A 24,767-nucleotide genomic window follows, 5' to 3' on the forward strand; every position below is an offset into this window, starting at 1 on the left:
CACAGTAATTTTCTCCACCTCACGAAACTAAATTATCCTCAACATTTATTGCACATTACTCGAACCCCATTTTCAAAATTGAATTTCCTCATTGGCTTTTCTACAGCATTCCTTACAAATGTTAATGAACGTAATTTTTATATCTCATTTAGAATTGCTATAGCCTGATTTTCCAGAGTATTAGCATTACGTAGGACTGTCCTTTTAAAGAAGAACTTCAGCTGATTTCAAGTATGGCTATGACTGCTTGTCCTCCTGAGAAAAAAAAGAAGCCTCGGTTTCTCAAGAGAATCTTAACTTCTGTGTCCTTGACTTTGCAACTCAGATAATACTGTTTGAGAAATTTGGGAGTGCCTTACCTCTGCGTCCACTCCCACCTCCCTGTCCAACCAGTCTCCCTCTCCTCATACACACTGCCGTACAACTCCTCCTCTCAGTCCACTCCTCTCATTCCTCCTTTGCCCTTGCATCTTGCCTTCCTCTGCCTTTGACCCCCAGGGCTTCCCCGGTACCCTGCCCAGGGCTTGGAAAGGTGCATCACCGTTCTCAGGTGAAGGACAAAAATCCTTGCTCGCTACTGTAAAGTCTGCTGTATCTGGTCCAGCTTTTACAGGGAACGTTCAGCTTCACACCCTTTGCTCGCGACCAAAGGGAAAGGCAAGGCCTGCTCAACCCGAGACTCAGCACACAGAGAATAAGGACAGCCTCTCCAAACCGGAGCTGTCTTCAGTATTTTTGTGCAGATAAGAGCTGTTGAAGGGTTAAGTCTTTAACTCTGGCCAGCTCTGGTTGGGTATCTGTTTATGAGAACTGAAAGGGGCAGATCCTTGACCGAAACGGCCTGATACAAGGTAGGGGCCACTGGCATTTCTTACCGTGGCACGCCATGCATTTTATCTGCTTTTACTCCATCTTGTTCCAAATCTGATTTAAGGCATGGGGAAATAAACAGGACAGTTACTACCTCATATTTCACGTAAACTTGTTTAGAGAATTAAGCAACAGTGAAATTTCTAACCTCCTCCCCCAGACAACCAATGCCCAGAAGAGGAGAGGTACTTACAGGTACCATCTATTTTCAGGAGGGAGATGAAAAATGTTATTTATTGTCAGGTGTTTGGGGTGGGTTTTTTTAAATCTCCCCATTTTAAATCTATGCTGACAGACCAGAGAGCACATCACCCATTTGAAAGCCGTTACCTCCCCAGGACACCTTCACCAGCCGTTATGGAGGTGACAGAGGAAAATCTACACGCTGCTCATTCAAACCATTTCATAGTCTGAAACCTCCATATTGATTCTTTGATTCTTGTTTCGATTCATCCTCAACGACCCATTAAAACAGATATATTATCGGAGACTGCGGTAGACAGTTGTCACCTTTAAGTATCTGAAATGGCAGAGAATCAATAACTTGCAACAACCTCCCTGTTCCTGCCTCACCAACAGGTGTTTGGATTCAACTGCACTTCTTTTGTGAATTATGTTGTCCGTCCATCTGTTATTGCCCTAAGTTCACCGCTGTCTACGCTTCCGAGGTATGAGATAATCCTTCCCCAGAAGACAGCCTGGTGCCTGGTGACATTTAAATGTAGGGAAAATGCCAGCTTTTTTATTGTTAGATAGTAAAGTTGGACGCAGTTTCTCAAATAAACTACCAACAGCTTAACTGGTAAAGTTCTGTGTGAACCTGATTTAGTGATTGCATGTTTGTCTAAGCTCTGATCTTATGCCGCTACGCATTTAATTTTAAATCTGCCAGGCAATACCTGTTCCTGCTTGATCTGCTTAGTAATTCACCATCTGTATATTGTTTTCATTAAATGCAACTCTTCTATGAAAAAAACCAAACCCCTTAACAACTCACATACATATAGCGGTTTTTAAATTTCATTATCGTGCTGAGGTTTTAATTGCGCAATGCAAATGAAAAAAAAAAAAAATCTCCCAATGTAGCCGCATCAATCTAGCAAATCTAGCAAAAAGCAAACTCCCCCAACTAAGAAGTTTTAATTTAGAATTATATTAAAATGATAACACTGCCAAGGAGGTTAAATAATTAATTTCTTCTCATTTTAATCGTAGACTATTATTTAATAAACAAAGTAATTTACCAGGTAATTTATTCTGCTTCTTCATAGGCAGCTCATTTAAAGTCTAAAAATAAATTGCTAATTAAAACAGGATTCACTGTTTTAGAAAGCAACTAATTTTCCTGTAAAATCTAACAGGGACTGTGCTAGAGCATCCACTGAGAATCTTTGAAGGGCAAGGAAGCCACCGACAAAAATGAAATATTCTGGTAACTGAGAAGGCTTTAATCTGAACAATTAATGAAACACACAAATTTGTCACAAAACCCAACATTAGATCATTACAAAGAAACTTTGCCAAACGCCTAGTGTACAAATGCTAAACGACTAAATCAAAGAAACGTACGGTCCTTGAAAAACCACGAAGCAGAGGAGCTATTTGCACGACCCTGTATGTACATCCAGGTTGGCCAAGAGCAATAAATTTCATAAAATGCAGCAATTCCATGTCCAGCCACACAATGCTGCGACCCTTGGCCTTCTGACTTTGAAGGCAGAAGCCCAGAAGGAATTTATTCCAGGTAAAGAGAACTTAAATCTCCAAATCTGCTCACGAGGATACCACCTCCCTTAACAACCTCACTGTCAACAAACCCCAAAGTCAAAACCTCATTCAGATGAGTGCCCTAAGAATTATTAGGCTGACATCAGCTACAACTACCGTACATTTCTAGGCCTAGTCTCTAATTTTTCCACAAATTTTAAGCTCTTCTTAAAGGCTTACCGGGCTGACATGCTGTTGGGCAGCGAGTCCACTCACTGAAAGACGTAACAAGACAGTCTTTCTTGCAGAGGAGGAGACACGGCCGCACGGTCTCAGGTCTGATGGACTCTGGACATCTATCAATGCAAATGCAAACATAAAATATAATAAAAAATTAAAGCTATGGGAAAATTATTTACTCCTAAGACTCTCACAGGGCTGTAAGCATACTGCCATACCAAAGATATCATTTCTACTCATAGCAAGTCTCATTTTGTGATTATTTTTTTTTATTCACTTTTAACTCCTAAATGAAAAATATGTCATGCCTATTCTAATAGAAGTTTCAGACACAGACAGGTAATATTTAAAAACCCAAAGGGTGGAAAAGGGACAATTTTCTGGGATCAGGCAGATCTTGCATTTCAAATGGGGGAGCAGAAAGGGAATTACTCTTTTTTAATTTTTATTATTTAGGAAGATCACTCAAAAATACTGAGTAATGCATGCAATCCCAAATGACCCCATTTGAAAGAGGAATATGCCACTAAACCCCACTAGGAAAAAAAAAAAAATCTTAAAGCCATGATTCTGTTGCTGAGATAGTAATAAGATACTTAGAGGTATAATTAAAAAAAAAATAAATATAAGGAGACGTATCTTCTCATTAAGTATGATTATCCTAGAGGGCAGATTTCTGTTATCTGACAGAAGACCTTTAAATATTTTTCAGCAAAAATTTTAGTTTTATTTGGCCTTCTATGCCTTCCACTGTCTTTGGATACGGTATAGCTTTTCTTCATGAAATCAGGAAAAACGCAGAATACAAAAACTTACAGTATGCCAACACAAAAAGGTTATTTATTTACATAGCCTATCCCATTTTTGAAGCCACATTAACAGTAGGCTTTCACCACAGCAGCTCTAAGCCCAACATTACTTTGGGTCAGTTTGCATCAACTCAAGCCTAAAAGAGAACCAGACCGGTCCAGACCCTCCTGGGCAGTAACAAGGTACTATTTAATTCTGAAACACGGAGGTTTTATTCCTTCACTTAGAACTGTCTTCCTAAATACTTTTACAGGTTTAATTTTAAAGACGATTATCACTGTAAGAACAATAGGCAGCACAGCAGCAAAAGAAACAATTTCAGTAAGAAGCTCTTTCGAGGCCGCAGCAGTCCTGTTTGATCCAGCCACTTCCATCACACAAGGAATGCCGTGGCAGTGAAGTTTCCACACCAAAGCCACTAAGAGCCCCTTTCTGAAGTCCCCAGTACGCAAAGCTCTTCTTTTTGCAGGATTTTTCCCTTCATGTACTTCACTTAAGTATTTACTTACCCCCTCCGGTTCCATTTCCCCTTACACCATCTCAAAAGCGGAGGGGGTAAACAACTATTTTAGACATTACGTAGATCTATAAACAATATGTTTAATTAGGTAAAGTTACAGCATATCAAAGGATTCTAGGTATAAATGAATACTAGGTTACTTTCCTTTCATTTAATTAGTCTCATTAACCTCAAGAATTTTAATTAACTTTACTGAAATCAACAGTCTGCTTATACGAACAGGATTGTTTTGAGAGCTACAATAAGAAATGAAACTCAGTTGTAAGTCTCTAGACTCATTAACAGTGCAAAAAATAATTAGCAATGTCTTGATTTTGCGATATGAGGGAGAACACCTGTGCTATTTATTTTCCTCATCTAGTAAAGCAAAGCACAATTCAGAATATTTGTACTGCAGAATACCCAATCTTCTTGTGTTGGTATCACATAGAAGTTATATCAATCAACCGAAGATTATAGATCACACATATGGTTCTGCCTTATCGTGGTGTAAATATAATGCAAACTCTATTTACTTTTTCTATTTTATTAGAGCACAGTTAATAATGTGTTGATGACTGTTATATTCCTATGTACTTTATATTTTCCTCACACCTGTCCTTCAGGAAAAATATTTGCAGAGAACTGTAAATTAGAATAACAGCAAAAACTCCACACCACTAAAAACATACATTTTGCTTGGATTTACACAGAAAATTAAAAATGGGCTAGCTATTTATTTTCGTTACTTATTAGAATCGCTTTCATAGTAGTGATGGAGTAGCAGCTGGAGAATTAGTCGCGAACTGAAATTATTTTCAAAGCTGCAGATCCCATACACTAGCTGAAAACGCCTTCATATGTCATGTCTTGTAACTACAAATAATTACTAATAACCTTTCTTAAAATACCTTTTAGGTGTGACCTGGCCAGAACTGCTCTTCATGCAGAAGACTTTCCTTGTCTGTACGCCCACTCCACAAGCGGCGTCTCCGCTCCAATTCGCGGTGGCATTGAGCGCAGTTACCAGCGCGGCTTCAGAGCAGGAGCTCCAGGGAGAAGTTTCCCAGAAGAAATGCGCGCACGGGTGGTCGTTACAGGCACGGTGCTCCTGCAGGGCTCGGTCAGGAGGACAGGCTTTTCCACCTGGAAAGAGCCAAGAGAACGCCATATTTTATCTTACTGCATGTGGAAAAATAGAAAAATAAATAAAAATGTTCGGTTTGCTTAATATCTTTTTTTTCGCCCATTTAAAAGAAAAAATAAATAAATAAAGCTTGAATAAAGCTGTTGACCTTTATGGCTGCAATAACAACCTTCTAAAATATTGTTTCCCCATTAAACTAGCCTTGCATAAAATTGTATTCCAACGCATAATGGAAACAGAAACAGGCAAAGTATATTTCTGAGTTACCTTATTGATACTCCTACACGCAGCCGAGTGGATTCCATTTAAATGCCAGTATCACTCAGCAAACATGCAATTAGGTTTAAAGACAAATTAAGCATTATTTTTATGTTCATTCTCCTCGCTAATTTCCCAAGGAGGAACATTTCTTTTTAATATTTGGACTCTATTCACGGGTTGCCTGGAAGAGCTGAGCTGTAGCGGGTGCTGAACCGCACTGACGGAGGAATGGATCAAACGATACCCACACCTGCAAACCGGGGGGGGGGGGGGACCTGAAAGATAGGTTTTGAGGACGAAGCCTTTACTTTTCTGAAGCAGCATCCTTCAAACTGGAGTCCAAAGATTTTGCTAAGCGACCGCACTTTGTCAACAACTCGTACGAAAGCCACAAAGCACAGGAGTTTGAACCGCCTCCCCAGAAGCTTTAACACTCTAGCCGGCAGCCTGAATTTATCCCATAAAAGCAGCAGATGTTCGCAGCTCAAAAGCTAAGGAGTAATGCAGTGAAATTGTAACGGTAAGCGTTGTCGTTTCAGGAAGAAAGAGGTAAAAAATGCCTAAAATCAAAACCATTCTCTTCCAGGAGGGAGAATCTGGCAACTCACGGCCAAAGTGCTGCAGGTTTTGAAAGAACTGAAGCGTTGGGGCCGGATGGTACAAGGTTCAGAGCACCTTTACGCCCCACTAAAATCAACAGGAGATGAAGGGATATTGCTGCTCAGAGGGATGCCTATCGCCTTGCAGGACTGAGCCTTCTCAAATAAGGTATGACCCCGAACGGCCACAATGAATAGTACTGAGAAAAGAAAGAGAAGGATAGAAACTTCTTAGCACACCGATTTGGATAATCACGTCACATTACCATTCATCTTTTCACGATAATGGACTGTTCCAGAAAGTGCTCAGTCTCAGAAATCTTTAGTACGATGATGGAGTAGAAAATGCCCCAGGTAACTTACTCCCCCTGAAGATTTTTGACTTGGCAGGAAAAATGCAGACCAGTTACTGCTCTTGTGCGTTTGAGCACACGTAAAAGGAAAAAAAAAAAAAAAATACAGTGTAGCAAGCAAACCGAAAAATACCTGATCCACTAGATAAAAATAAAAAGATTTAACTCGAATTTTGAGCTTGCCAGGGAAAAATTAAGGTGGTTTTTTTTTCAGGAATACCCACGGTAAGGAGGCTCTCCTAAACAAGGGGGAGTAATAACGAGGCAGTTTTAACTTAAGATAATAAGGAATAGCACGTGGTCTACCCAACCCGGCACTCCGCCTGCAAAACCACAAGCAGGAGATGCTCTTTATAAGAAGCACAAGAGCCTGGCCGCTTCCTGCAGTTCATTGACAACTTTCGTACAAGGAAAGCAGGACAGCACATCACTGCCCGGCCATTCGAGTAGCCACTTACAGACTTTTTATGGACCTGATGTTCATCAGTTCCTCTAATCCATTTTAAACCTGCCGAGGCTGCCTGCCTCCACAATCGCCTCTTGCATCGAGTTTCCCAAGTTTGCCACGTAAAGAAATATCTTTTAAAACCAGATTTAAACCAAGCCTCTCCGGTTTCGTCAACAGCCTCCTGGTTATCGTATTTTGGGATCTGGCAAACAGCTTGGAGAAGAGGACCCAAGGGTTTGAAGCCGTCCGCCTGTGGGATGGCATCCAGAAGTCCTCAGACAGCAGAGCCACGGCTAACATTGCCTCAGCTGATAGAGGACAAATGAAATGTCACTTGCAAAGGCAGCAGAGCTGTGTAGAAGTCGGTGGCTGAGCTGTGAGCCGAGTATGAAAGTGTCCGAGAAAGCAGGAAACATAACGTCCCCTTAGTACTGCAGTGATAACGGTATTAAATCCACTTCCTCTCGCCACAAATTCAAATCAATCACTATTTATCTGTACGCAGATCTATGCCTCTGCGCAGCAAACCACTGTACTCATTGCTAAACGTGTACAGAAAAAGTTGGGGCATTTGATTTTAATAGTTATTTATTCCTTCCTGGGAAACTTAAAGTATTCAGTTCAAAGCCCGGCATTTTTAGTTCAGCGTGTTTCGGGCTGAGATGACTGAGCTTCTGTACTTCCAGAATTCACTTCTTCAACACTTTACTTTCGTAACTCCATGTTTATTTGTTACTTGCATTTCATTCCCTCCATGGAAAATATGAAGCCAAGGTTGTTTTTCATTTTATTTATTCTCTAGCTTATAGACTTTTTCAGTAGTAGTTATTATCATTCAATTGACAATTACACAGCAGTTTTCATCCTGAAGGGTCCCAAGTTTCTTCGCCAGAGCTTACAAGGATCTTTAAGCGAATAGAGACCATTCACAGGTGTAGGGGTTTGCAAGATCGGGTCCTTTTATTGCCCCAGAAACAGTGGGTGGCTTTAGTGATAATTTACAAAACAGCACTTAACAGAGCTTGTCCTAGACCAGATTTGCATCTGAAAGTGTTTTGCTGCTGCATTAGCTGCACACAGTGCTGACAATAGTAGATATTTTTGTTGTGTCAACAAGGCTTTAGTCTGTTAGACCTGTTCACGTTTTCTGAATTTTTAATGCACCAGATGTGACGCTTTTCAAATCCTGTGTGATAAACCAACGCATAAATGAATTACCGTATGTATAACTGTAGTTAGAAGACTACACTTCTGATATGAAATAGTTTGTGTAAATAATTGTATCACTGATGTTGACGTGTAAAAATCCAGATACACGATGCGTCCACAAAGATCCAGAGGAAATGATATATATTCATCAAGAGCTATTTACTTACTCGCATAGAAAAACAAGGTCAACAGATTCTAGGTCTGCACTAACAAAATAAGCAGGTTCTTTTCTATTAACTCATTTTTCACAGCTCACTGTTCTTTCCTAAATTGCTACTGATGTGTTCCTATATAAAGACACTCACACAATGAATTTGTGTCATGCAGCAATTTCATTAGAATAGGATATAGCTCTTCTGAAGTAAATTCACACCCAGGCTGGCCCTCAGTAGACAAAAATTCATAGGCTGAAGTACATAATTTTGACCTGAAACAGAATTTCTCTAAGTAACACATGCATTAACACAAGCCCATGAAGATCTTCCAGTCACTAGGCATGAAGTACAGACACATAGAAGTTTTATTTCTCATTGCCACGGTATTGGGATCAGCGCGGATCTAAGCACAGCGTGGCTGAGGAACGCAAGTCAACTCATTAAACGAAGAAGCAGAGACCGATGCAAAACGTTTACCACTCACCCTCGCCTGGAAGGGCCAAGATGGACCTACTCCTGCTTTGGCTGCCCTCAGCATTTTTACTGGAGCATGAGTGGGAACACGGGGACCACGGGGACCACTCGCCGATGACACAGTCCGTTGCACAAGGGATTTCACAAGCCACAGCTTCAGGACGGGGAAGCTCTGAGCAGAGGTGATGTGGTACTTCTTCACCTGGAGCAAACAAAAGACGACAGACATGGAGGAAGGCTCAGCCTGGTTCAATATCCACGGTCCGCATCCAACAGACTAACTTTATGGCAAACGTCTGCCTGCCCATGGAGGAATATACTACAAAAGAGCACGTGGCTGGGCTTCAGGCTTCAAAGTGTAATACTTGACCAACTAACTTAAGTATTTCTTCCGAAAAACAAAAAAGAAAAAAATGTGTTTGAAGTTTTGTGTGTGATGACACTGAGGTGCTGGAGCACGTCCAAAGAAGGGCAACGAAGCTGGTGAAGGGTCTAGAGAACACATCTTAGAAGGAGCGGCGGAGGGAACTGGGGCTGTTTAGCCTGGAGAAAAGGAGGCTGAGGGGAGACCTTATCGCTCTCTACAGCTCCCTGAAAGGAGGTCGTAGAGAGGTGGGGGTCAGTCTCTTCTCCCAAGTAACAAGCGACAGGACAATAGGAAACGGCCTCAGGTTGTGCCAGGGGAGGTTCAGATTGGATATTAGGAAAAATTTCTTCACAGAAAGGGTTATCAAGCATTGGAACAGGCTGCCCAGGGAAGTGGTTGAATCACCATCCCTGGAGGTATTTAGAAGATGTGTGGATGTGGTGCTGAGGGACGCGGTCTAGCGGTAACTTGGCAGTGCTAGGTTCACGCTTGGACTTGATCTTAAAGGTCTCTTCCAACCAAAACGATTCTATGATCTTGGCTGCAGTCCACTTTATAAAGCAAACAAGCATGAGGAATGAGATAATTCAATCAATAAAAAGCTGTAATATCAATTATCAACAGAATTTATGATAATTGCCCCCTATTTTCCAGCCACCTCCACCTACAGAACCCCTATTTTCCACAATACAAATTGTGCAGATGCCCACAGAAGACAATATCCTTCTGCCTGTATGCCAGAGAAGTGTCCAGTAGATATTTGGTCATTCTCCTACAATCTCACCAGAACTAGCCACGTACAATTTCAGACTCTACTTCTCACCCAAAAACTCGGAGATCCAAACTATTGGATCTGTTGGACTACCCCATCCAAGGAAGAGATACCAAGGCACATGGACCAAAGTGTACCTCCTGATGAGAAGCATCCTTCCCAAAATCCCTTTCAGCAAGAAGGTAAGGCAGTGGGAGTGGTGGGGAAAAACCTACCAACCAAAAGAACAGGTGGCAGAACAAGCGGCGAAACAAAGCACACAAGGGGTATCATGTGGAGTACATCACATGGAACTATTGCTTTTGAAAAGCAAAATAACATATAAATTTATTTTTTAAATTAAAAAAAAAAAAAAGAAGTTTCCAGCAATCTTATTAATTGCATAGAATTTACAAGGACATCATAATTCTTAAAAACTCATAAAACATAACTCTTTTGGTACTGAATTACACGTCTGAAGTATAATTCAAGTTATGACCAGATGCGACTGACTTTGTTAGACTGTTCTCTTGCTTAGCGTTTCTAGGTCCTTGTGAATTTTTAGCTACAAATCCAAAATTGCTGGAAGCTCAAATCTGCCTGTTTATAAACTACAAGCTCACACTGAACGTTACCTCCTCTTTTGCCCTTATAATAGTTATAAAGCTCTCCTTCAAGGTTTCTTTAATTATGAACCTAGGAAAAAACATAATGACTATCCAACCTCAATTATACATAGGGGGGAAAAAAAATAAAATTTATAATGGTAACAACTGGCTCTTTCACCTCACGCTACAGGAACAGGGTCTGTAACAAGGCGGCCCAGGATGCAATTATAACTAGGAGGGTAGAAAACTGTACTGCTTTTGCGAGGCAACACATGTTCAAGCGGGTAAATAAGAGAGGAGGCTGCTAGCGAGAGTGCATAAAGCTGTCAATAGCGCGGTGGTATTATCTGCAGTTGCATCCCTAAATGAAGACAGGCTCATCGCCCTCGAGGCACAAATAAAACTTTTCAAGCATATTATGAGATGTAACGGAGAATCTAGCAGGCAATCAGACTGCAAGATATGTTTAAAAAGACTTTATTTGTATACTCCCTTTCCCTTGCACTCGTCTACGCTCATCAGGAAGGGCTCGACATGCCCAGTCTTTGCGCCACTATTTTAAGACTACTCTATGAAGAGCGGTTGAAGGAGCTGGGACTGTTTAGTTTGAGGAGGAGGAGGCTGAGGGGAGACCTCATCACTCTCTACAACTATTGAAAGGACACTGTAGAGAGGTTGGTGCTGGTCGCTTCTCACAGGTAATGAATGACAGAACAAGAGGGAATGGCTTCAAGCTCCAACAGGGTAGGTTTAGACTGAACATTAGGAAAGAATTTTTCACAGAAAGGGTGGTTGGGCATTGGAATAGACTGCCCAGGGAGGTGGTTGAGTCACCAATCCTGGATGTGTTTAAGGGACGTTTAGATGTGGTGTTGGGGGATACGGTGTAGGGGAGAACTTTGTAGAGTAGGGTAGATGGTTGGACTCGATGATCCCAAGGGTCTCTTCCAACCTAGACAATTCTACGATTCTATGATTCAATAAGAAAAAGGAGACAAACACCCTCCCTACAGACAGCCCCCATCCTTTGGTAGTGAGTTTGGCACCCCTACAAACCACGCTTAATCCATCACTCGCTTTGACTAGCCCATTACCACCACTGCTGCTCTAGATGCTCGCGTAATGCTGAGAACTACCTTTAGAGAAAAACAATGAAAACCCCATATAAACCTGTAAGCCTTATTCCAGCTGTCTCCTTGAGTCATTTTAGCATCAAAATGCCTGCTAACATTTTGACAGCTTGTCTGTACAGCGGCAGATAACACGAGGCCATCCTGGGGAGACCCGATTTTAGGAGTCAATGGTACCGTAGCATCAAGCAATTATATGCTTTGGTGAAGCCGGGTAAAACCTCGGTCCTCCTCTCCCACCACTGACACTTACAGAGAAGCAGGCGAACAGCCAGCAACAGGCTTCTGAGTGAGAAGGGATGAGATGGGACACCGGTCCTGCAAGCATGCCTCCCCCCCCCCATCCATGCAAGAAGTTATCTTCACTATATACAGACTTTATAGCAAGGGAGTGCCATGAAGTTCACTGAATTCTGGATTTAGCCCACCTTTTCCCCCAATCGGGTAGTGCCAGAGATGTAAGCGTTAGAGAAAACCCTACTTGCTGAAAGCCACGGGAGCCTTTCCACTGATTTAATGACTTTGCGAAGTCTAAGCCACTCCGCTTAGAAGACGGTTCAAAATGCTTGGGTCTCCTTCGGGGTGGCTTCCTCCACACACGAGCACAGGTGCCGCAGATTTTCAAGTGACCACCCTGTGGGGAAGGGAAGCAAAGGAGCTAAACGCGCTTTCCACTTCTTCCCTCCGTGACGTCTTTTCAAGCTGGGTTTCCAGCAGGTGACAGCAACAGTAACGCTGCGAACAGAGGCTGCAATCGGTGGTTCCTCAGCAAAGAAAGGAAGCTTTGAGTTTTTTTTATAAAGAGTTTACCACCCGGTGCATGAAGGTACAATTCAACACTCACTTTGATTTACTTTACAGCTCTATTCACTGTGTTCAGGTTTAATTACTGGCTTGTATTACCGCAGAAGGGAAACATCACTTCTGTACCAGCTGCCTGGCAGAGAATTCTCAGAAAACTATCGTATACTACAAAGGGAGGTAATAATCTTTCATTTTCCATGAAAAGTACTAGTACGGAATACATGTGAAGTGTGCTTTATGCATTGTCACAGATTTACAGGGAATATTAAATTCTCCTGAGCTTCCCAATTGTCCACCCAGTACCTTGAAGGTGTAATTCTTATCTCAGATATTCTGAATAATCTTTCTAGAGGAGGCTTTCTCCCTCCCTAAATAAGACTAATGCTTTTAAGCACCTAAATTATGCATCCGAATGCAATACGAATTCCTCTCCAAGTATGTCTTTAGATCTCAAGACATAACATCTGAAAGCAGCCCTGGAGAGCAGCGGGGTGGGGGATCACAGCAGAAGGATGCCGGTCTCCATGAAAGACATCTTTCCTTCAGACATTGCTCTGAAGTTCATCTGGTGGTAACCGGGAATTAAGCCCAGATGGCAACCCAGGGACCTAGTCTCTCCTGGTCAGAGCCCAGAGCAGCTCCCTCTTCAGGGGAAACTGATTCCTCTCTGCAGCTTGCTGTGACGTTGGAATAAACTGAGAGCATCTTTCATCCATTCATCAGTAAACTGAGCCATCCAAGTCAAAAAGGACAGATGTTTTTAAAGAAATGTTATGGTTTGAGAAACCCCTAACAACTTATTGTCCTTTAGACAATCATTCTATCACCCAATGACCCCTCCCTGCCCAGCACAGGGGATTGGGGAAAACCCAAGGAAACCCAGGTGTTGAAATATAAAGAGATTTAATAGATTAAGATTAGATAATTAACATTAATAGCACTGAAGAACCAATATTGATGCTGATACCAATACAGAATATGTAAAGGTTATACTCAGCCAATTCTATCCGTAGAAGCTGTGCACTCCCAGCAGCGAGAGCAAGTGTCGCACACTGCCAGCGCTACGGCTTCGGGGGGAAGGGAAGGGCTCAGGGGTCCGGCACTGGGGCAAGGGGTTCTCAGGATGGCAGCCATCAAGGGAGAGAGTGAACTTTGCAGCAAACTTTCTCATTTATATTGAATATGACGTTCACGGAATGAAATAACCCTGTTGGCCAGCTTGGGTCAAGTGCTCAGGTCTCACTCCTCCTCATCCCGGCACCTGGCGAGCTCAAAAACACTGAGACCAGGAAACCCACACGCCATAGCTGGCCATAAAGTAAATATTTTCACAAATTCAGACACTAGAGTCTTCTAAAAGTGCAGTCTTCCCAAGTATTAGAAGATAAATTAGTCCTGTGCCACTCAAACCAGGACAAGAAAGAAAAAGAAAAGTAAAAATGGTCTCAGGTTTTGTGGGGTCCTCTAATTAGCTTGGAGCGGGTCCAGCCCATCCAATCCAACCTACCCCAGAGGTTACCACCGCTGTCTTTGTTGGCTCCCTTCAGATAGGACTTGCTCATTTCATCTTCCCCCCTCCCCCACCCTTGACACTGTGCAAGTGCCCAGAATTAGTCTCAAGGAATTATCTTTACTTCTGAAGAGTGTTTCTTCTGCTTTGACACTAAATAGTACAAATCCACAGCAACTGGAGACTGGGTTAGGATGGTGACCAGATTGAACAGTTTCGCCCTAATGTTGAAGATATACAGTGAAAACTAAGTGGGGCTCACACTGGGGTGAACCTTGGGAAGTGCGTTCTATCCTTAGGGTAACACAAACAACTACTGTTAATACAGCAGCACATGGAAAGCACTAGCTGTAAAACAGAATCTATACCTACAATTTACAAGGAGTTACAGCTATTAATTGATTCGTGCTACTCATGATCAGCACAGCACCTTGAAAATATTCCTCTTTTTGACTTATTCCATGCAAAGAAATATAACAGGGCTGTGAGTCAAGCGGAAATTATTTTTCCATATTACGGAATGTTTTAAGGTTTCAAAGCTTTTAAGTTTTTATACTCCTTATTAGAACAAAATCCAGATCTTTCAAAAACCCATATTTTTAAAAGACAAGGTGGGGGAGAGAGAGCAAGAGGATAACTACGTGTGTGTGGCTTTTAGCCATCACCCGAGAAGCACAACACGCAAGTTTCAACCTCTGATCTGCATCAGGTCTAAGAATTGAACCAGCATCTCCATCATCCCAGGAGCCACAGTGCTCCCCTCTCACATGCTCTTTATTTCACGTTTTAAGCAGACTTTTTGTTCTCAGCCTTGCTGAATGTGTGCTTTCTTAAAAAAAAAAAAAAAAAACCAAACTCAATTAAGAAAAATGTTAGTTTTCTGTTCAAAATGTTTTATTGCTAACGTCCTGACCACCTCTAATGGCCTTTTTTTAGCTGATCGACTCCTACATGAATAGTATAGTGGTTAAAGCTAAATACACAAGATACATTCAACAGATAATATTTTCAATATAGGAAAGATTGAATCCATTTTCTTCCAAAGTCAGGGTGCAATAATTAGAAAAGAGAAGATGAGCATGGCATTTTTGTAAATATATTTGCGAATAAAGCTGATCATTACCTAATGTACTGGTCCCTAGTTTGAATTCTTTAACAAGATAAGAAAGAAGCCACATGGAGAAGTACAATTCTGAGTGGAATTCGTGATTCACCTTAAAAGCAAATTAAATTCTTCCCACCAAGGGAAACAGAACAAGGGAGGACATAGAACCCTGCTTAAACTAAAGAACTTTCCGTTTTTTCAGCTGTTTAATTTTTTTCTTACTATCTTTTCCATCCTAGAAGGAGGAGCCCCTCCCCACGGTCCTGAATAACGCGCTCCATGCCGAGGCACTGAAGCAACAGGAACGTTTCATTCTGAACCAGTTCAGTATTCAACTGCATCTGTCTATTTTACATAACGCCCTGCAGCTCCGGCGCGGTAGTCTCATTCTTCCCAGCGACCCGCGTACCCATCTCCTGCGATACAGTTTAATAACTCCTGCCACAGGCATCCCTCCTGGCTCAGGAAAAAGGGAATCGCCACTGGACATGGTACGACGAAAGCAGCCAAACTACAAATCCCACCAGGCAGCAGGAATCCAAAGATCAACTCAATAACAAAGCGTCCTCCCTTTTGACACTGACCACCACTATACCACCTTCATTTTTTAAGAGGAAAATTTGAAAAATTACTTTGAAGATTTCAGGTTTGCACACGTCTGTGGAGCCTCCAGCGACCTCCATGGTGGGGAAAGGCTTTGCATTTCAGGAAATTGCACTTCAGATGGTTCTGCATTGCTACCTACAAGTTCAGGAAATTTATTTTTTGCGCAAACGACTGCTGCAAAAACGCTGCATATTTAATGACAATTACCAGTTTGACATCAATATTTCTCCTTGTAGCATTTCAAATTATTCAGTGGAAATAATGAAGCTGTCATCTAAAATACTATATGTATCGTAAAATTTTATGTCCCACTTAAATCTCAGAAAAGAATGACAATAAACTTTGATTAAATACTTGCCTGTAACAGAATAAGATGTCAACAGACAGCAGTAAATTCAGAAGAATTCCTATTGACTGTATGCCAGTTTGCTAACGGCAACTGCATTCGGAGAAAGCTGTGCGCTGACAATATCTTGGTCTAGGCGTCTCACCAGCTAATGACAACGTTACATTTAAAAGCAATAACAATCAAACTACAACAAGAGGAGAAATTTCTTATAACCATTTTGAATGTGTTCATCTCATCACAACATCATGGATTTTTTTTTTTTTTCCCATGTCACACGACCAGCTTTAGAGACACCTTAAAGCATCCGGGGCTTGCCATGCTCAGTCGTCACCGGGAGACCAATGTCACACTTCACTGAAATCCCTGGCTCCTGGTTGACTTTTCGTAATGCCAGTCAACAGGTAAGAACATCAGAGAAGAGGGGTGTCAGTTTGTCAGGGAAAGCAGTGGCGTATGGAATAAATTTAATTGCAGTGGTCCATCACTATTATCAGAGCCCCATAGCGGAGAAGAGGAAGGCAATAGCAATGAAGACGAATGGAGGTGAAGATCCATCATGAAAAAAGATGAAGCAGCCAAGAAGAACAAGCCATTCACAATGGAAAAGAGGAAATAAACCAGGATCATGCTCAGAAAAGAAAAAAGAATAGATGAGGCAATCATGAGGATTTCAGTCAAAAGACTTAACTGCAATGCAACGATGAAAAACAACGCATTAGATTGAGGAAAAACCATTTTTAACCACATAATGCACAATGAAGAAAAAGGGAGCAACAACTCAGGAGAGTAAGGAAAAAGGAATATAAGATAAAAAAAGTATGAAAAACAGAAGGAATGAGAATAAATGTGAAAAAGAAATAGTATGCCTGGAAACGTGTTACAAAATCACCATAAAATCAGAAGTCTTGCCCAAATCCCTGCATCACTGGCCACAGTCCTGTCCCTTACCTACATCCAAGTGATCATTACAGAGGTTATGAGAAAAAAGATGATGGAAAAAAAAAGTGGTATTTGGTTTTCTTTCCTGTAAACCCTCTACTGAAATTTGGACTGTTTACCTACAACTGTTTTCCCTCTTTGTTCATGCAAATGCACAGAAGAGAATTGATTTGTGACTCTAAGGAAGCTCCAAGAAAGTGAGCACAGAGGGAGGCACGTCAGGGAGCACTTGCCAGGCCTGCAGAGAACCTCCCAGTATACCTCTATGGAGGTATACAGCAGCTACCAGTCTCAAGGTTAAAAAAAAAAAAAAAAAAATAATAATACAGCTGCATGAGGTTACCTACATAAGAGACTGGCTCCGATGTATTTCCTACCCCACATAGAAAGACAAGTAGTGATTTAAAGGAATTTGCTACACGTTCACCTGCTGGGTTTGGGCATAAAAGCAGAATTGCGGCTGTTTGCACAACCCCTCCTGAATTAAGAGAAATTGCTCACGTGGCAGCTGAAAGTAAACACAGGTTCACTGTATTCCCAGAGAGGAGCACAGAAATTGAGGCTGCTGTTCCTAATAATTAACATAGCGCAGCAATCTGAAAACATAAAGTATAAGAACTGAACATAATCCATATTAGTGTTCTGGGGTGTTTTTCCTCTCTCTCTTTGCAATTTTTCTTTTTTCTCCATTATCCCTCCTCATTGTAAATGAGGGAACCTATACAGGTGGGTTGATCAAGACTGATTGCAATTAAGATTTATTGTTAAAATTGGTGCTGTGGTATAATTGAAACAGGTGTCCCTCTATTTTCTTCTGTACTGCTTTGTTCCAAATGCTAATCAACACAAAATACTGTAGAAACCAATTACACAAATAAGTCAAATGTATTAAAATATTATAAAATATAAATATCTTTCCAGAACTTTAAAAAAAAAAAACAAAACAATTATGAGTAGACTTGTTTATTCCAGTAGCGTATAGAGTCCACTTCAACTTATATATCTGTGCAGTGGGGCAGAACAATTTTAGTGGAGGAACTCAAGCATACTAATTTAGAATAAAGAAGGTGGTATTTTATTCCCACTGCACCACAGCCGTAAATTTCTAAACATTCAATTTTTACAGACTTAAGGCACCATCTTCACTCTCAAAACTCAGAATAATATTACCAGGGAGATATTACCAAGGGCAAAGTACAGTAATCGCGCCCTCACACGGTAAGTTACCCCAAAAAGGAAAAGTTGTGCGTGCATGCATGAAAAGGTGCAATGATTTATAGCTTATAGCCATCAAAAAGCTATGACTGATTGTTAACCAAGCAATATTCCCAAAATAAGTGAGCAATTTGCCACGCATTGGGAATAGCGGACTCTCTCTTCTAGCCCCAGAACTCACCCCAAGAGTGAGTTTGTATTAACGTAAGACATTGAAAAATTGTAAACAACAGCGCGGCAGATGAGGTTTATCTAAGCTGGCAAAAGTCCTGTTTTCGGATACAGTGAATGCTAATGATAATAAATAATTGCAAATACCATCTGGACTCTTTGAAAATCATCTTTCTCCAAGTCTGCAATTGAATCTCTACAAAAAGAGGATCAATGCAAAAGAAAATGAAAACAGTAAATTAAAATTAGATTTATGCCAACTACTTAAAACTAAGTGCTCATTTAGAAGCAGTTAACACAAAAATGTGCTCTCGTTCAGATGCAGAGTCTGGCCTAATCCCATAAAGCAACTCCGAGAGCTTCCACAGTCTACCAGGAAACGTTCAGAATTTGCAGGACCGAATACTAAGCTATTTTCATTTTTATTATTCCTACTAACAGTAGTAGTTTCTTTTCCAATTTTGTCTCTAATTGATCCACAAAACTCAGAACAGAGTGGTATTAAGATGTCCTATTCGATAGCTTTTTAGAGATCGCAATCAAGAAGAAAATTCACCCAGTAACACAGATGATCATCAGTCAAGGGTCTAAAGGAATGACTGAAATCTGTTCTTGACAAAAGCGGTGCTAATTGCAAAGCGGTTATTGAGTAAAAACCTCTTAGTGTTCACGCCAGTTTTGCCAAGTATCAACTCTGCATAAGACATTTTTCAGATGGGTTAAAGTTACTTCTGGCTAACGTACCCTGACCTACGCTTGAACCGTTTTTACATAATCAAGTTGTGAATTTTAGAAGGTGTGTTTAATTTCCACTGTATTTTGCATAGATCATTTAGTACTTAAAGGGGGGATAAATCAAATGTAGGAAACGCAATATTAAATATTTTCTCTGTGCTTCCACTTTGCCCATGAGGTGGTACTTTAATTCCATCATTAATAACGATGCCTACATTTTCCGTCGGTAGTGCATCATTCCTCTACTGCCATTTAAAGTGCATTTGGTCTCTAAACTGCTCCACCCTCTGGAACCGGTTCACTGATTATATGGTAACAACAGCCTCATCCTGCTTACAACTCGGCTGCAATGGCATCAACAGAAGAATTTAAAAGCAGGAATCACTTACGTTAAGCTAAAGTATGGAAGGCCTATTTAGAAAAGTTTTCTGTTATTTTCTGTCTCCAGAAAGTTTACATAGATTTAAAATTTGCAGTTGTTCTTTGGGTGGGGAATATCTATCCACAGTCCAGGTTGTCTCAAAACAATTAAACTGTGACTATATTTTTTACTGGGAAAAGAACAAAAATCATTGTTTCCAATGAGGGTTTCCAAGAGGAAAACTCTCCCCGTAAGCAGCGCAGGACCTTGGTTTTGGGTACTGTAATTAAAAGGTGACAAATACCAGATCTGCTAGTGCATCAGGGAGATAAAAAAAAAAATAGAAAAAAAAGTGTGTATTACTCCTCAGAAACCTTGGGAAACAACTTGGCCTGAGGCTTGCTCTCGGTGTTGCTGGTCCAGCCAAGCCAGTACATTCCACTTCCTTTTTTCTCGGCTGATGAAACTATTTCCCAGGAAACATTCACTCCTTAGGGTTCGGATGGAGATGGCTACTGCTGCTTGAATGTTTACGCACCAAGATGAAGCATCCTCGCAGCACTGCAGGGCTTTATCATCCTGACCCGGGAAATGGGGTGTTGCCAGCAGAGCAGCTTCCACCAGTACGGGAACACAGCGTCCCCAGGAGGTCTCTGCTGGGTGGGGTACGCTGACCTCCCACCACCACGTCCTTTCAGAGCTCAAACATACGGATGGGTTTGGCCATGGCAGATGGGTTTGGACTCTGGCACAGCCTGAGCCGGACTGTTGCTATTAAAGAAGACTCTGATCCCCTCGCTTAAAACCAAAATAAGGTGCATACACACCTACAGCTTCCAATTTTTTCCAAATGGAGTGGCGAAGCTAAAACCTGAAGACTGTATTGAAGATTAAGAATGGCCATTGCCCATGCTTTGGTGTTGTCCTCGGGGTACGCCCTCTGCTCACAGAAAGACACGAGAGGAAGATGACAAAGTAAAGGGACAGTAAGCGCAGAAAACACAGGAGAAGGAATTGTCTTTGATATCAAAAATTTCATCAGGCTGGGGCTTTCTCAGAGATGCTGAAGCCGGGACCATGTGCTGAGCTGGCACTTCAGACAAACGTTGCTTGCCGAGTTCAGAGGCAGCCGTGCCAGCAGCTGCCCTCCCACGCTGACCTGCTCCTTATTTGCTCCAAAGCAGGGAAAAAAAAAAAAAAAAAAAAAAAAAAAAAAAAAAAAAAGATGTACGGACCGTAAAGGGCCTGCATAGATACCAACCAGTCATTCCCTAACAGGTTTTCCAGCTCCTGTTGGAGAACCACTATTTTAGCTTTGCTACTAGATTAAAGGAAAACACAGAATCGGTAAATGAAATAAAATGAATGCCCTCCCCCCAGCCCCTTTTTAAACACCCCGAAGTGTCAAGGCTGTCAGGAGGCATTTGAACGCGCTTTTCAAATATAAGAACTGAAACAGAAAAACTGGAGAATATCTGGATAAAATTTGGTTTTCTACCACTAAATTTCTTTGTGCGAAAAAAGCAATAACCTCTCCGCAACTTAGAAAATATTTCTGTTCTGATTATTCAGCTATTAAAATGGGAAAGTGTCATTTTATGACAATTGCTTTCGGCAGGAGATATTTTACACTTATATTCGCCAGGAATATGCACATAAGGAAGAACAATATTAAAACCTTCAGCGTTAATCTGTATTTTCAAAGCTAAGCACATTTTGACAAACTTTCTAATAGACACTGTTCAAAATTCATAACATATATGAGCATGATTACATTACTCTAATTTATTTTTTCTCCTCTCATGCGCAGCAATAAAATTTTACCTTTGAACTTATATTTATTACAACTTTTACTCTACGGAGAGCATGCAGGCACAGAAATATAATAAAGCTCGGCTAATTCCATACATTATTGAAATCCTAACACTGCAAATGGTATCTCACTGTCTTCATGCATACTTAAAATTTCAATTCAAAACTCATTTCATTAAAAGGGCTGGTTAAGCAACAGCATATGCTTATTTTAAGTTTGCGGATTAATGTAGCAGAATTATATTTTATATATTTGGGAAAAAAGTAGGTAATACTAGTGGTTTGTTTAGGTGTTGTAAGCAAAAGCTTGACAGATGCTAAATAATTGAGTGCTCCATCCATCAGACTCCTAAGCACTGTAAAACTCCAGAGAAGGGAAGTGCTGGAGAATAACCTTTGCTTATCCACAGGCTGCTGTTAACTGGCTCTAATTACAGCAGTAAAAATCCCATCGACCACCAAAGTGGGAAGTGTAGAGCTGTGGAGGAATAGCTTCAAACTAAACGAAGAACAAACGGGTGAGAGAACAGAAAGAAGTTAGACCATGAAGATCAGGGGTCACCACGTAACACTAGTGATACCCGCTCAAGGAAAACATCATGACTGACATACGAGTCAAATTTTGGGCATCTCTTAACTTGGTTGGTACGCTGCTAAATGATGCGGCAATCCAAGTCGGCAAGGGAGCAGCTCATGCAATCAAATACGTGATAAAGTGCAAAAGTTGACTCAAACTGCAAGCGTACTTTTGGCACAACCTCCTTTCTCTTCACAAAGGTCACCTCGCACATTAGTTCCAGCTTCATTGATTAGCAGCTGAGATAACAGCTGCCCACACGCACCTCAGAGTCATTGGGAAAAAAGACAAGGGGATGACTTTCTGCGTACGATGTCCTCATCACGTTTCTGGTAATTGTTCAATCATAGAAAAGGCACCAAGAGGGAAAAAGCAGCAGAACAGACTACTCTGAAAACGTAAGAGAAACAACCACCTTTACATTTGGCACGGAGGCATCAAAAATGATAGCTATTTTTACGGCTGTAATTACATGGCTGAGACTCAGAAGAATTACATTTTTCTTCCCTAGAAACATGGCCACGTGATGTTTGATGTCTCCCTGACCCGTAGGAACAGATCTCTCCACCACGACCAGTTTGGAGAACGCCCGCAGGACCAAACACCTGAACACACTGCCGGAAATGGTCCAAATAGGGCTCCCAAACCCACCACAGGGTCCATCACCCCCGTCTTTCTGAGGGCAGACTATGTCAACCTGACTGCCGCAGGCATCGACGCAATCACACCAGGGGAGGTCTGAAAACTCCACAGCCAGGACTCCTGTCAGCCCCTGATTTGGGCTTCTCTAATCGCAAACCTCCGAGGTGCACCAACATCGCGATCCTTCCAGAGCATCTGGAAGGTTCCCACCGCATCCATGTCCCTAACGCAGGCTTGCAGGCCACCGCTGAGGACTAAGCAAAAGAGAAAAGCAAGGGAATAAATACATTAAGCCAATTAAGCTTTTTGACGGCGAAATACCAGTCGAGGCTGGGGAAATACATGAGGGCTCCAGCACAAAGACATAATTAAGTTGCTACACCGGAGGATTTCCCAGAGTTTAGTAGGGCTCAGTGCACGGTGCCAAGCTCTCACAGGCTCAGTTGATCAGATTTAGGCTACTGAGCTATTCTGTGCCACAGCAGGCCCGGACGGGACAAGGCAAACCTCACCCGCGCTTGAGATCCCAGCAACAAGCAGCAAGGCAGGGAGCAGTTTACCGCAGCGAACTAGGATGGTGTCTCCTACATTAAGGCGAACTTTCAAGATCAGCTATCCCAGCTGCAGAGCCCGAATTTAACCAGATCCCTCAGAAACCTGGTCTCGACCACGTTTGATTTAGAGAGGAATACTCACTTGTTAAAAAATAAGGGGAAAGGTTTCTCTTTGAATCTAGGTAAACAGAGCAAGGTTTCTACCTGCTCTCAAGCAGTTAGTTGAAATGTATTCCACTACAGACTTTAAAGTTACCTCACCGGCAACGTAACCTCCCAACATATTGAAAACCAGCAGGAAACGATGAATTAATGCACACGTGCTAACAAGCACTCCTACAACCACGAATGTTTCATGTAGTTTTCCAGCGGCTGCCGCCGTACCCCAGGGCTGCTAGGTGGTTTCGAAGCCTTGAGACAGGGGAAGAACTAGAGGGAAACCGCTGTAAAGCAGGGAACCACAGAAAAGCAGTCAGAGGGACGACTCTCCGGAGAAAAGCCGGAGCAGAACACCATCAGCCCACGAGGCAAGGCAGATAATGTTAACATCTGGACTGGGATGGAGGAGGGAGAGAAGGGAGTTAACGTGAGCGCCGGGGAAGTCTGCCTCTATGCTCAGTAACCGTGGGGCTACATTTCGGTGACGTGTAGAATACTTCCCAGCAATATGTGATGTTACCGCTTATGTGCTGTGTATACAAAGAGATGCAAACAAAATGAGTTTTCAGAGAGCGTGTAATACTGGCTGACTGCACATGATAAGTTATTATGTGCCAACCGACTGCTGGAAAAAGGAACTTTTACACACCTTTGGGGTCTTACCCATATATCTTAATGTCCTGGACCATGACAAATGATTGGATAACAACTCTTACTCCCCTTGTCATCATCCATCTTCTTAGGAGGCTTATTTCTTCAAATCCTGATGATGAACCTCTGTAGTCACTTATCTGAGCAGCGAAAATTTATTGCCTTTACTAGAAAATGAAATTCTCCTCCAGGAGAACTGCAATGGACACAAAAGGGCAAATTTCCACCCTGGAGTATGTGGATGCATTTTTTTTTCTCTTTAGTGGGAACCGTGTACATTTATCCCACGTCAGAAATTGGACCAAAGGGTATCTCCTGTGTTAATAAGAATGGCTAATTTCCAATTAAATAAGCTTACAGATTGTGGAGATGCCCTAACGACAAAAAAAGGATGAGGCCCCATACTAATCCTGATTTCAGAGCACATATTTAACAGGGCTGCCAAAGCAAAGTCTCCAAAATACTTACTAATTACGTTGGACTGCCTCCAGCCGCTGTCACTGGCAGGGAACAGCCAAAGTTTGCAAGGAACCAACCCACCACGTTCAAAGATGATATTATTATTTTGGGAAAGCCTTGAAGGAGTCAAGAGGGCTGTGGAGCAAAGTATTGCGGGGCTGATTTCGACAGAAAATACTGCCATAGCCTGTGGACTTCTTGAGCAGCTGTATAAAAATATTAAAAAAAAAAAAAAAAAAAAAAGCTGAGAGCAGCCCCCAAACCGGTAAGATGCAAAAGTGCAGACTAGCACTGACTCCACTGCACTCATGTTGGACTTAAATATGTGCTGTCTCCAGCAGCTACTGGAACCTGTAGTAGAGACTGGAGTACAAAAAGAAGAAAAGCTGTAGAGTGGAAGTCTATAAATTCAGCTGGAAGAATCCATATGTGCCTTTTTTTCTTGTGTGTTCAATGGCAAGAGTTGGTACCCCAAGAGGGGTTGTTCCCA

The 24,767-nt window shown here is 41.7% G+C and overlaps 1 protein-coding gene across 1 annotated transcript in view; it reads right to left on the reverse strand.

Moving 5' to 3' along the window:
* Positions 1 to 24,767, reverse strand: part of THSD7B (thrombospondin type 1 domain containing 7B) — a gene marked incomplete at its 5' end in the record, with an annotated part of 282,468 nt that overhangs the window by 149,463 nt on the left and 108,238 nt on the right. The window contains 3 exons of the mRNA XM_082484447.1: positions 2,818 to 2,933; positions 5,038 to 5,272; positions 8,783 to 8,974. Of these exons, the coding sequence (XP_082340573.1) occupies positions 2,818 to 2,933; positions 5,038 to 5,272; positions 8,783 to 8,974 (543 nt within the window). The remainder of the gene's footprint in view (positions 1 to 2,817; positions 2,934 to 5,037; positions 5,273 to 8,782; positions 8,975 to 24,767) is intronic.

This window comes from Vanellus vanellus (assembly GCF_965231255.1).
Source record: "Vanellus vanellus genome assembly, chromosome: 5".
Lineage (NCBI taxonomy): Eukaryota > Metazoa > Chordata > Aves > Charadriiformes > Charadriidae > Vanellus > Vanellus vanellus.